This window comes from Rhinoderma darwinii, chromosome 1 (assembly GCF_050947455.1).
Source record: "Rhinoderma darwinii isolate aRhiDar2 chromosome 1, aRhiDar2.hap1, whole genome shotgun sequence".
In the NCBI taxonomy this organism is placed as follows: Eukaryota; Metazoa; Chordata; class Amphibia; order Anura; family Rhinodermatidae; genus Rhinoderma; species Rhinoderma darwinii.
Window position 1 is genome coordinate 418,700,937 of NC_134687.1, and position 13,544 is coordinate 418,714,480.

The window sequence follows — 13,544 nt, forward strand, 5'->3', positions numbered from 1 at the left end:
ACAATGACCCGAAACATACAGCCAAGGCAACAAAGGAGTGGCTCAAAAAGAAGCACATTAAGGTCATGGAGTGGCCTAGCCAGTCTCCAGACCTTAATCCCTTTGAAAACTTATGGAGGGAGCTGAAGATCCGAGTTGCCAAGCGACAGCCTCGAAATCTTAATGATTTACAGATGATCTGCAAAGAGGAATGGGCCAAAATTCCATCTAACATGTGTGCAAACCTCATCATCAACTACAAAAAACGTCTGACTGCTGTGCTTGCCAACAAGAGTTTTGCCACCAAGTATTAAGTCTTGTTTGCCAAAGGGATCAAATACTTATTTCTCTGTGCACAATGCAAATAAATATATATAATTTTGACAATGTGATTTTCTGTTTTTTTTTTTAAATACAATATATCTCTCACCGGTAAAATTAACCTAGACTAAAAATTCTAGACTGTTCATGTCTTTGACAGTGGGCAAACTTACAAAATCAGCAAGGGATCAAATACTTATTTCCTTCACTGTATATATATATATATACACACGTGTGTGTGTGTGTGTGTGTGTGTGTGTGTGTGTGTGTGTGTGTGTGAGCTATTGAGTGCATGTGTATTTCATTATATATTGATTGAGATATATATATATATATATATATATATATATATATATTTAAAAACATAGATAAATAAGTTGATAAATATTAGATAGATAGATAGATAGATAGATAGATAGATAGATAGATAGATAGATAGATAGATAGATAGATAGATAGATAGATAGATAGATAGATAGATAGATAGATAGATAGATAGATAGATAGATTAATTTATACTTTTTCTGTTATGTTAAACAGTCAGCTCTGGGGTGACTGCTCAGCATGACAGACATAACCAATGAAGGGGTTAATAGCTGCATTACTAGTAGCTACTTACATACAGCTGGTGTAGGGGTCAGAGAGCAGCGCGGGACACTACGTCTCGTACTGCGGGGGAGGAGCAGACATGCACACGGTGACTTCTTGCTGTAGCCATTCCTTTCCCTCTAGGTCACGAGGAAGAGGGAAACAGGTAGAAGTGGGCTGACTGGCTGGACGGCACAGTGGGCGGGGCTGCCAAGCAATGTGTTGGATTAATTTATCACAGTGCTGCTGCTTCAGCTATGCCACTGTCTGGGGCTCGTCCAGGAGCAGAATCACCGACCAGTGTGGGACTGACGCTTCCCTCCTACATCCTGCAGCCCTGGGATGATGTTTCATCCCATGTGACCGCTGCAGTCTGCGATTGGCTGCAGCGTCATCCCAGGAGGCCAGCCCGGACAAAAAAACGGAATTCTGAGTAAGTATAAGATTAAAATTTTTCCTGAGTTGCGATTTTTTGCATCGGAATCACTGCATTTCCGCCGCAAAAAACCTCATCTGCTATTTGTTGCGGGTTTTACCTCCCCATTGAATTAAATGGGGAAAACCCAAACTATATATACACACTATATATACACACATATGAACACATCATATACAATATATACACACATGAACACATCGCACACTATATATACACACATGTACAGATCACACACTATATATACACACATGTACACATCACATACACTATGTATACACCCATGTACACATCACACACTATATATACACACACATGTACACATCACATACAATATATATACACACGTACACATCAGATACACTATATATACACACATGAACACATCACATACACTATATATACACACACATGAACGCATCACACACTATATACACACATGTACACATCACATACACTATATATACACACATGAACACATCACACACTATATATACACACATGAACACATCACACACTATAGATATATATATATATATATATATATATACATACACACACACACACATGTACACATCACAGACACACAAATATGCACATTACATGCACACATTATACACATATAAAGTACACATTGTAAACACACATGCACTTACTTTTATGTAGGATATTTGTGGAGGGAGTTCAGCAGGTTGATGGGGTGATGGTCTTCTCTCCAGAACTTCTCTTGCTCACAGCCCGACACAGCGCGCACAGTCTCTCCTCCCCCTCCCTCTCGTCCCGACTGGTAACAGCAGCAGGAGGAGGAGAGTTTGTGTGAAGACCAGGGAAGGGGGGCTGGAGGGGGACATTTTAAAGCAGCACAAGGAGATTTAGTAATAGCAGCACAGACGACGGCAGTTCTTAGCTGCTGTGCCGGACGGCCGCTTACAAATGCTGTACCCTGCTGCCTGAGCCGACACTGATTGTTTGGACGGCCAGCAGGCGGCCCACTGTTCAGCGGCCCATCTGGCATTTGACAGAACTGCCCGATGGCCAGTCCGGCCCTGTATACATGCTTTTACTACACAATATATGCAAAAAATGTGTCCTCCAGACAATAAATATGCAGTTCATGCACCAGGCAAAGAGGATACATAGTTACATAGTTACATAGTTAGTACGGCTGAAAAAAGACACATGTCCATCAAGTTCAACCAAGGGACGGGAAAAGGGAAGGAAAAATTTCTACACATAGGAGCTAATATTTTTTTGTTCTAGGAAATTATCTAACCCTTTTTTAAAGCCATCTACTGTCCCTGGTGTGACCAGCTCCTGCGGTAGGCTATTCCATAGATTCACAGTTCTCACGGTAAAGAAGGCTTGTCGCCTCTGCAGCTTGAACTTTTTTTTCTCCAGACGGAGGGAGTGCCCCCTTGTTTTTTGAGGGGGTTTTACAAGGAACAGGATTTCACCATATTTTTTGTATGTGCCATTAATATATTTATATAAGTTAATCATGTCCCCCCTTAGTCGTCTTTTTTCAAGGCTAAATAGGTTTAATTCTTTCAGTCTTTCCTCATAACTTAAATTCTCCATGCCCCTAATTAGCTTCGTTGCTCTTCTTTGTATTTTTTTCAACTCCAGGGCATCCTTTCTATGAACTGGAGCCCAGAACTGAACTGCATATTCTAGATGAGGCCTCACTAATGCTTTGTAAAGTGGCAATATTACATCCCTGTCCCGTGAGTCCATGCCTCTTTTAATACACGACAATATCCTGCTGGCCTTTGAAGCAGCTGATTGACATTGCATGCTGTTATTGAGTTTATGATTTACAAGTACACCCAGATCCTTCTCAACAAGTGAATCCGCCAGTGTAGCTCCCCCTAGGACATATGATGCATGCAGGTTGTTGGTACCCAGATGCATAACTTTACATTTATCTACATTAAACTTCATCTGCCAAGTGGACGCCCAAACACTTAGTTTGTTTAAATCTGCCTGCAATTCATGAACATCTTCCATAGACTGAACTATATTACATAGCTTGGTGTCATCTGCAAAAATAGAAATAGTGCTATTAATCCCATCTTCTATATCATTAATAAATAAGTTGAATAATAGTGGTCCCAGCACTGAACCCTGGGGTACACCACTTATTACCGGGGACCATTCAGAGTAGGAATCATTGACCACAACTCTCTGTATACGGTCCTTGAGCCAATTCTCAATCCAATTACAAACTATATTTTCTAGACCTATAGTCCTTAATTTACCCATTAAGCGCCTATGGGGGACAGTGTCAAATGCCTTTGCAAAGTCCAAAAACACTAAATCCACAGCGGCCCCTCTGTCTAGACTTCTGCTCACCTCTTCATAAAAACAGATTAGGTTAGTTTGACAACTTCTGTCCTTAGTAAAACCGTGCTGGCTGTCACTTATAATGCTATTTATTGTCACATAATCCTGTATATAGTCCCTCAATAGCCCCTCAAACATTTTCCCCACGATGGATGTTAAGCTCACTGGTCTATAATTACCCGGGGAAGACCTAGAGCCCTTTATGAAAATCGGCACCACATTTGCGCTGCGCCAGTCCCTTGGCACTATGCCAGTCACTAGAGATTCTCTGAATATTATGAAAAGGGGGACAGAAATAACTGAACTAAGCTCTTTAAGAATTCTAGGGTGTAACCCATCTGGTCCCGGGGCCTTGTGCACATTTATTTAATTTAATTTAGCTTGGACCATATCTACATTCATCCAATTCAGTATATCAACTGATATATTAACAGCACTGGCACAGGATAGTGACTTTATAGAATTTACTGACCATCAATTATGCAAAACTAGTGATGTGGAAACGTCCTCCAAATCATTGGCATGCCGCTTAGGTACCAAGCAAATAAAACATATATACTCATCAGACTAGTCAAGTGTTGTTTTTGCAGTGCAGTGTCTCTCTGATAAATATCGCCGTTTTTTTCTTTTCTTTTTCCCCTTATTTAAGATTTTAAGATTAAGTGGTGGTCACTTTCAAATGCCACAGGTAGGATGCATGGGTGGTATCCAATTTTAATCCTCCATGACTGCTTTTTTTGGATGTAAATGCCGGGTAAGCAGGGTAAGCAGGCATTCAAGCCTGGGTGGTGGGAGGATCCACACGGTGTGGCATACAGCCACGCCGGATTGGTACATTGTGTGAGAGAGATATTCGGTTGCCGTTCTATTTAGACCTCCACACAGCTTCTTTTTTTTTTTCTTTTTTTCGGTAGCATGTCTGCCGAATAGAACGGCGTTCAGGTCGGGGTTGTGGGAGAACCAGCATGGTATGGCGTACAGTCATGTCGGGTTGGTGCACTTCCTTACGTCCTAGCGCCTTTCTCATTGGCTAATGCGTTTCATCCCATCCGGGACTTCCTCAGAGCCACTGAGTTATGTTGCAGAGTTCTGCTGTTCTATAATAACAGTAATTAAAGGCGAAATTCCCTATATATTGAAATACTAACAAAATGACCATCTTTTAGGCATAAATATAACTTAATTATCTTATATAGTCAATAGACCCACAAATTCCTTAAACTAAAAAAACATCCAGAAATAGGAATTTCAATATTTTGAATTAACCTTATCGAAATAATAATAAGGTACTGACCCCCTAACCAAACAAAAAAGAGGGGAGAGTGGGAAGAAGAGGATTAAGGACAAAAATTATAAAGGGGACGAAAAAAAAGAGTTAAATATAAATAGTAGATAATAAGTTGGGATAATAACTGAGCTAAATAAATTTAAACAATAATTAAATTATAAATATAAAGGGATGTAAGGCATTACCCCACTTATATTATATGTGAATGAATGAATGAAGAAGGCTAATTATATAATGCTAGCTTTTATACCCGGCGTTGCTCGGGAGGTTGACTTACGGTATGTATAGAGTAAAAGCTCACTATTTAAATACCTCTCAGTATGAATTTAATTGCTACCTCTCTATATGAATTTAATTGCTAGAGAGTGTAAATAATGTTATTGGAAGCATAAAAGAAATGAAATGAAGCAAAATATTCATTACAGATTTAGGCCTCATGCACACGGACGTAAAAACGCCCGTAATCACGGGCCGTAATTATGGGCCCATAGACTCCTATTGGCCGCGGGCACCTTCCCGTTTGCTTACGGGAAGGTGCTCGGGCCGTTGAAAAATATAGAACATGTCCTATTTCAGGCCGTAATTACGGCACGGGCAGGCCCATATGTCTATCGGGCTCCCGTAATTATGGGTGGCTACGTGTGCGTACCCGTAATTACGGGAGCGTTGCTAGGCGATGTCAGGTGATAGTCACTGTACAGGGTGCTGAATGAGTTAACTGATCGGCAGTAACTCTTTCAGCACCCGGGATAGTGACTACCGCTGGAGTTAAAAGTATTAAAAGTTAACTTACACAGAACTCCTGCTTCTTCCTCCAGTCCGGCCTCCCGGGATGACGTTTCATCCCATGTGACCACTGCAGCCAATCACAGGCTGCAGCGGTCACATGGACTGCTATTAAACCAATGAAAAATCGGGCTTCAAACAAACTTTCCAAAATATATATTAGATCAGACACTGGTCCCACTCCAATTTAAAAAAAGGCCACTCTAGGTATACTATCAATGCTGGCAAGGAGCCAGTCTGGGCCCAAAAGTTTAACCACAGACCGGGTCCCCACCATCCAAGACTGGGCCCAAGGGTCCTCCCAAAAGAGTACATAAAAGTGTTTCCCAACCTGGGAGAAATCGGGAGACAAAAGGTCCATGGCGGCAGGAAGCACGACAGGAACCATAAATGGCTCAAGACCTGGTCCCCACCACCAGGGAGCCGAGAACCCCTATATATCTCACCAAAGTTGAGTAAACAGCAATTCTTTATCGACTATTAATGTCATAGGGAAATTAACCAGAAAACTGTTGGTGGAGTGCTAAGGAGATATCTGTACGTGATAGCAAGGAGCCAGTCAGGGACAATATAAAGGCCACCGACTGGGTCCCTACTACCAAAGACAGACCTGTACCAGGCCCAGGGTGGTAGGGAGCAGGTCAGGGACCACATAAGTGGCCTGTGACCTGATCCCCAACACCCAGAGGCGGACACCCAAACATCTATACCCCCCCCCCCCCCCAAATGAAGGCTATAGCCATTGGCATAAAACAAATTATTATATATGTATAGCAAGATTTGACCCTAAATTTAAAACATCAGAATACCAAATTGCTCAAAGAGAGTACAACATAATAGCAGGAAATAACTATTTTAAGTGCCCACGATGGGTGGATGTCAGATTGAGCGTTGGTAATTGGCCAGGCTATCCGAGCTCCAGCCGTCGGGGGCCGTAAATAGAGCACTCAAAGAAACATATTAAATTTGATTTCATTGTATTTTTAGATGCATTGTATAAGACATTAAGGTACGCTTCCAAATTTGTGGGAACAGTTTGGGGAAAGCCCTTTTCTATTCCAGCATGAATGTGCCCCAGTACACAAAGCCAGGTCCATAAAGGCATGATTGGGTGATATTGACTGGCCTGCACAGAGCTCTGACCTCAACTCCATCAAACACCTTTGGGATGAACTAAAAAAGAGATTGCGAGCCAGGCCCTCTCATCCAACACCAGTGTCTGAACTCACAAATGTTCTTTTGGATGAATGAGCAAAAACTCCCACAGATACAGTTGGCTTTAGCTCCAAAGGGGGGGCCAACTCCATATTAATGTCTATGGATTTAGAATGGGATGTCATAAAAGCTCCTGTAGGTGTGATGTGTAGGAATGCCAATACTTTCCTTCATATAGTGTATGTAGCAATGTAATTATCTCTTGTTTACTTTTATCACTCATTTCTTGGTTTAGTGTTCCTTCAAACAAGAAAGTTACTTTACTCTGGATAACACTTAACCTTTAGGCTAAGTTCACACGGAGCGGATACGGTGCGTAAAGGTACACAGCGTATCCGGCCTGGTGGCCACAGGGAATTACGGGTGAAAAACTGCACCAAATTGTGGTGCAAGTTTTTGCCCGGAATGTCAGCTGCGGAAAACTGCAGCATCTAGCCAGCCTCCTTGATGACGTTCTGCAGGCCAGTCTCCTGGGATGATGTTTCATCCCAGGAGACCGCTGCAGCCAATCACAGGCGACAGTCACATGGGATGACATACAGGCCAGTCTCCTGGGATGACGTTTAATCCCATGTGAACGCCGCTACAGCCTGTGATTGGCTGCAGCTGTCACATGGGATGAAACATCATCCCAGGAGAATGGCCTGCAGAACGTCAGAGGTAAGTATAAGGTTTTTTTGTTTTTTTCTAAGTTGTGATTTCCGTCGCAAAAGTCACAACACTCAACTATTTGTTGCAGGTTATAGATCTCCATTGAATTCAATGGGGAAAACCCGCTACAAACAACCGGCGATTCCGCAACCACAATTGACATGCTGCGGCTTAAAAAAAACGCACCGCAGGTCAATTTGTGTGCGGAAACTCCACATATCACGTACACAGCGTGTGGATGAGATTTCTTAAAATATCATTCACTCCTCTGCTACTGTATTATGCTACGGATTTTCCACAACAAAATACGTTGTAGAAAATCCACAGTATTTACGCCACGTGTGGACTAGCCCTTAGAGTCACATACAAGCTTAATCAAACTCAATGGAACTATGAGATGAAAGAGTGCAGCACTGAGTGTGATGGGTCCCTTCTTGCTATTATGGAGCTCCTACCTCAAAAATGCGTTTATTAAGAAAAAAGTGGGGGATACTCTCTAATTTTCTGCATCCGCTGACGGGTCAGCCAGGCAACCACATGGAATCCCGTACAACCATACATGATATTATTGGAATTTGTGAGAGTCCTATGGCTACAAACAGTGTTTCTAAAAGGGTATGTTCACACGCACTAATTACGGACGTAATTCGGGCGTTTTTGCCCCGAATTACGTCCGAAAATAGCGCCTCAATAGCGCTGACAAACATCTGCCCATTGAAAGCAATGGGCAGACGTTTGTCTGTTCACACGAGGCGTAATTTACGCGCCGCTGTCAAATGACGGCGCGTAAATAGACGCCCGCATCAAAGAAGTGACCTGTCACTTCTTTGGCCGTAATTGGAGCCGTTATTCATTGACTCCAATGAATAGCAGCGCCAATTACGTCCGTAATGGACGCGGCGTTCAAGCGCCTGCACATGCCGTTACGGCTGAAATTACGGGGATGTTTTCAGGCTGAAACATCACCGTAATTTCAGCCGTTACGGACACCCTCGTGTGAACATACCCTAATGGTAAAGGGAGTTGCTACTTACTCAATCTAATAAATTGCAGGTCACCACAGATTGCATATATGAAAAGTTTGGGTACTTATTACAGGTAAATATGTTCTAGCCTCTATGAGAAAATGTGGTATCCATAATAAATGTGTATTACAGAAGCTATTATATAGTGATTTAAAGGTCATTCTGCTAATAATTTACCAGACACACAGTGACTGTATTTACTATTGTGGTAATTGTGAACTTTATCATAGGGACCTGGTTCGAGTTCACGCCACACCTGGTTGGTTTTCCTGCATACATAGGTAAGCTATGAGGAGACGCAAAGGTGAAAATCCACAACAACCAACGAACAATCCAAGACTACATTCGTTTTCATTTATAAAGCTCAAATATTAGTGTCTTGCTAATCACTAGAGGTTCACTTATTTGTATTTTTCATTTTTCTAGTAAACACCTACATACGTCTTTGTTCTGAATTTTTCATGAGCCTAAATAAAGTCTACCATAGTTTCTTAAAGAAGTTATCCAGGATTTAAAGAAAACAACATTTAGATGCTTTCTTCCAAAAACGGTGCCATAGCTGTCCACAGGTTATGTGTGGTATTGCAGCTCCGCCTCATTCACTTCAATGGAGCTTAGCGCAATACCAAACAAAACCCTTTAATCAAGTATATCCCGTGCCCTTTCTGCCCCAGAGTTGGCATTTGTAATTTGCCCGTGTTTCTGTCACAAGCAGCTCAAAGGTGGCAATACCAGTCTTAATTTCTAATAATTTTTTAATAATTTTGTGCCTTCTCATGGAATAAGTAGTAGCTGTTGGGGGATGGGGGACTGCAAGAAATTGAGTTGACATATAGTGCTAAAGTAACGTTCTGTTCCATTTGAGGAGTTAGGGACTCGCAAGTCTGGGGATCCTTGTCGTGGATTGCGAGCTTGCGTCCTTTTGGCCAAAATGATTACTAATACCCCAGGTATTTTTCATTACTACATATATTCGCTTCTCTTGGACACAGCTGGGTCTTTGATGCTGGGAGAGCATGGTGTGTTGTTGTTTGGCATAGCAAGCAGGGTAGCCCGCTCTATGAACTATCAAGGCGTCACAAATAGGCTTCTACCTGGCTATACACGTTGTGCCTCATGACGTACACACTATCCCTCCATGTTTCACACACTTGCACCCCATTATCCATTTTATTTCTATTGAGGCACTTTACTCATTACTGCCCCCTATATTTCACTCATAGTATTACACTTGCACACACACACTATTCATTTATTATTTCTTACTACACATCCCATGCACCACACACCACTCCCCTCAAGACCAGTGGGAGTGGCTATTATTATTTAAAGCACCTGCTCACTCCTTCATCAGCATTTTCTGACCTGGCTGTGTCCATTTGCAAGTATGGCCTTTTTCTGTGTTTTCATATATGTCCCCTTGTTTTTATCGGTTCTGTTTGTACATCAGGAACGTTCTGTTCCATTTGAGGAGTTAGGGACTCGCAAGTCTGGGGATCCTTGTCGTGGATTGCGAGCTTGCGTCCTTTTGGCCAAAATGATTACTAATACCCCAGGTATTTTTCATTACTACATATATTCGCTTCTCTTGGACACAGCTGGGTCTTTGATGCTGGGAGAGCATGGTGTGTTGTTGTTTGGCATAGCAAGCAGGGTAGCCCGCTCTATGAACTATCAAGGCGTCACAAATAGGCTTCTACCTGGCTATACACGTTGTGCCTCATGACGTACACACTATCCCTCCATGTTTCACACACTTGCACCCCATTATCCATTTTATTTCTATTGAGGCACTTTACTCATTACTGCCCCCTATATTTCACTCATAGTATTACACTTGCACACACACACTATTCATTTATTATTTCTTACTACACATCCCATGCACCACACACCACTCCCCTCAAGACCAGTGGGAGTGGCTATTATTATTTAAAGCACCTGCTCACTCCTTCATCAGCATTTTCTGACCTGGCTGTGTCCATTTGCAAGTATGGCCTTTTTCTGTGTTTTAAAGTACTGGAGTGTACATGCTTCAAAAAAGGTCCCGAGGTGGGACGGAAACGTTGCACTTGCCATGTTGGCACAATAAACCACTTTTTTTCACCTTGATTACCGGAGTGCTGCTGGATTTACTTCTGGGGTATATATATATAATGTATAATATGTGTGATGATTATATATCTGTGGAAATTGGATGGTTTGATATAACCCTTTTTTTATTTTCATCCCTAGGTTGTGGGGCAGCGCGCCTGCAAGTAGTACTTTAATCAGACAAAGCATTAAAGGCAAGTTTTATTAAAGTTAATTAAGCGATATATATGTAATATTTCATAGCAGACACTAATCAAGTAGAAGTAATGGCCATAGTACCAGGGGCATTCTAAAAGAGGGCCAGAGGAAACAGTCACACCCAGATCCTAGTGCCACATAAGAAGAGGCCAGTATTATAATTGGCACATAGTAAGTTGGGGGCCCTGGCTGTTACAGATTTTACACTGGGGCCGATGACCTTCATTTTACATCTCTGCATGGTAGTAGTCTACTGTTAAGAACTGTACAAAAGTCTGCAGTCCTCGATGCTGCAAGCAATATAACATGAAGCATGGTCCTGACTTCTACAAACTCCAAATTAGCATTAGTGAGGCCTCATCTGGAATATGCAGTTCAGTTCTGGGCTCCAGTTCATAGAAAGAATGCCCTGGAGTTGGAAAAAATACGAAGAAGAGCAACGAAGCTAATAAGGGGCATGGAGAATCTAAGTTATGAGGTAAGAGTAAAAGAATTAAAGAGACTCTGTCACCACATTATAAGTGGCCTATCTCCTACATAAGGAGATGGGCCCTGTAATGTAGGTGACAAAAATCTATTTTCACCAAGTTATGAGCGATTTTAGGTTTATGCTAATGGCTTTCTTAATAGACAACTGGGCGTGTTTTACTATTTGACCAAGTGGGCATTTACACAGCACATAGTGATCTTACTAGATCACTATGTGCAGTCACTTACTCACACATTAACATTACTGAAGTGTCTTGACAGTGAATAGACATCGCTTCCAGCCAGGACGGGATGCCTATTCACAATCCCGACACTTCGGTAACGTTTGTGTGGAACTTACAGCACAGCAAGCATAATCTCGCGAGATCACGCTTACAGACAGTTTACAGCGAGATTACACTTGCTGTGCTGTAAGTACCACACAAACGTTACCGAAGTGTCGGGATTGTGAATAGGCATCCCGTCCTGGCTGGAAGGAATGTCTATTCACTGTCAAGACGCTTCAGTAAAAATAATGTGTGTGTATGTGACTGCACATAGTGAACAACGCAGGATCACTATGTGCAGAGTAAATGAATAGGGGGGAGTGTATGACGGTGATTGGTCACTGATTGGTCAGCGTCATACACTCCTCTGTACAACACCCACTTGGCCAAAAGTAAAAACATGGCCAGTTGTCCATTAAGAAATTCATTAGCATAAAGCTAAAATAGGTCATAACTTGGTGAAAATAGATCGTTTTTCTAAATAAAAAAACACTGCTGTTATCTACATTACAGCGCCGATCACATTATGTACAATATAGGGCACTTATAATGTGGTGACAGAGCCTCTTTAAACCTATTTAGTCTTGAAAAAAGACGACTAAGGGGGGACATGATTAACTTATATAAATATATTAATGGCACATACAAAACATATGGTGAAATCCTGTTCCATGTAAAAAACCCTCAAAAAACAAGGGGGCACTCCCTCCGTCTGGAGAAAAAAAGGTTCAAGCTGCAGAGGCGACAAGCCTTTAGGGCGGATTTACACTAACGTGATTTGCGTCCGTGCAACCCGCGTGAATTTCACGCGGGTCGCACGGACCTATGCAAATCTATGGGGCCGTGCAGACTGTCCGTGATTTTTGCGCAGCGTGAGTCCGCTGCGTAAAACTCACGACAGGTTCTATATTTCTGCGTTTTTCGCGCATCACGCACCCATTGAAGTCAATGGGTGCGTGAAAATCACGCGCACCACATGGAAGCACTTCCGTGGGACGCGCGTTATTCGCGCAACAGCAGTAAAAAATGAATGTAAACAGAAAAGCACCACGTGCTTTTCTGTTTACAAACATACAGAGTGTCATAATGATGGCGGCTGCGTGAAAATCACCATATGAACATGACACACGGAGCTGTTAAGTGCCGCAGGAGCTGGTCACAGCAGGGACAGTAGATGGCTTTAAAAAAGGCTTAGATCATTTCCTAGAACAAAAAAATATCAACTCCTATGTGTAGAAATTTTTACCTTCCCTTTTCCCGTCCCTTGGTTGAACTTGATGGACATGTCTTTCAACCGTACTAACTATGTAACTATGTAACAATCAGCTGCATATGTTCTGAGATCCAGTCTTTCCAAATTTTTCCCATTTGTTCTCTTTAATTTATTGTTATATGGTAGAACGCAATTTTCAATGAATTATTTAATTAGATTTTTTTTTTAACAGACTTTATTCTTAAAATGTCCCATATCCCATTGGAAAATAAAGGTAAGAAAAGAAGAATTATTCACGAAAACCTACATGACACTGAATCTGAGCGCTTAAAAAAGTCTATTAGGCCGGGTTCCCATGTAGCGTAAGCGCTGCGGAATTTCCGCAACTAAATTGTGTGCGGAAAAAAATGCAGCGTAAACGTTAATTTATGCTGTTTTTTTGTTGAGGGTTTTCCCCATTGAATTCAATGGGGATCAAAACACACAACAGAAAGCCAAGCGTTGTGACTTTTGCGGTGTAATCGGAGCGTTTACGCTGGAAAATTGCAACAGAGAAAAAAAAATCATACTTGCCCAGAACGCCCTCCTTCTTCCTGCAGTCCGGCCTCCTGGGATGACGTTGCATCCCATGTGACCGCTGCAGCCAATCACA

At 42.0% G+C, this 13,544-nt stretch overlaps 1 protein-coding gene across 1 annotated transcript in view; it reads left to right on the forward strand.

Annotated features, from left to right (window-relative positions):
* PLA2G4C (phospholipase A2 group IVC) overlaps positions 1–13,544 on the forward strand; it is a 69,347-nt gene that overhangs the window by 11,750 nt on the left and 44,053 nt on the right. Inside the window, exons 6-8 of the mRNA XM_075825551.1 lie at positions 8,863–8,913; positions 9,345–9,354; positions 10,868–10,929. Of these exons, the coding sequence (XP_075681666.1) occupies positions 8,863–8,913; positions 9,345–9,354; positions 10,868–10,929 (123 nt within the window). The remainder of the gene's footprint in view (positions 1–8,862; positions 8,914–9,344; positions 9,355–10,867; positions 10,930–13,544) is intronic.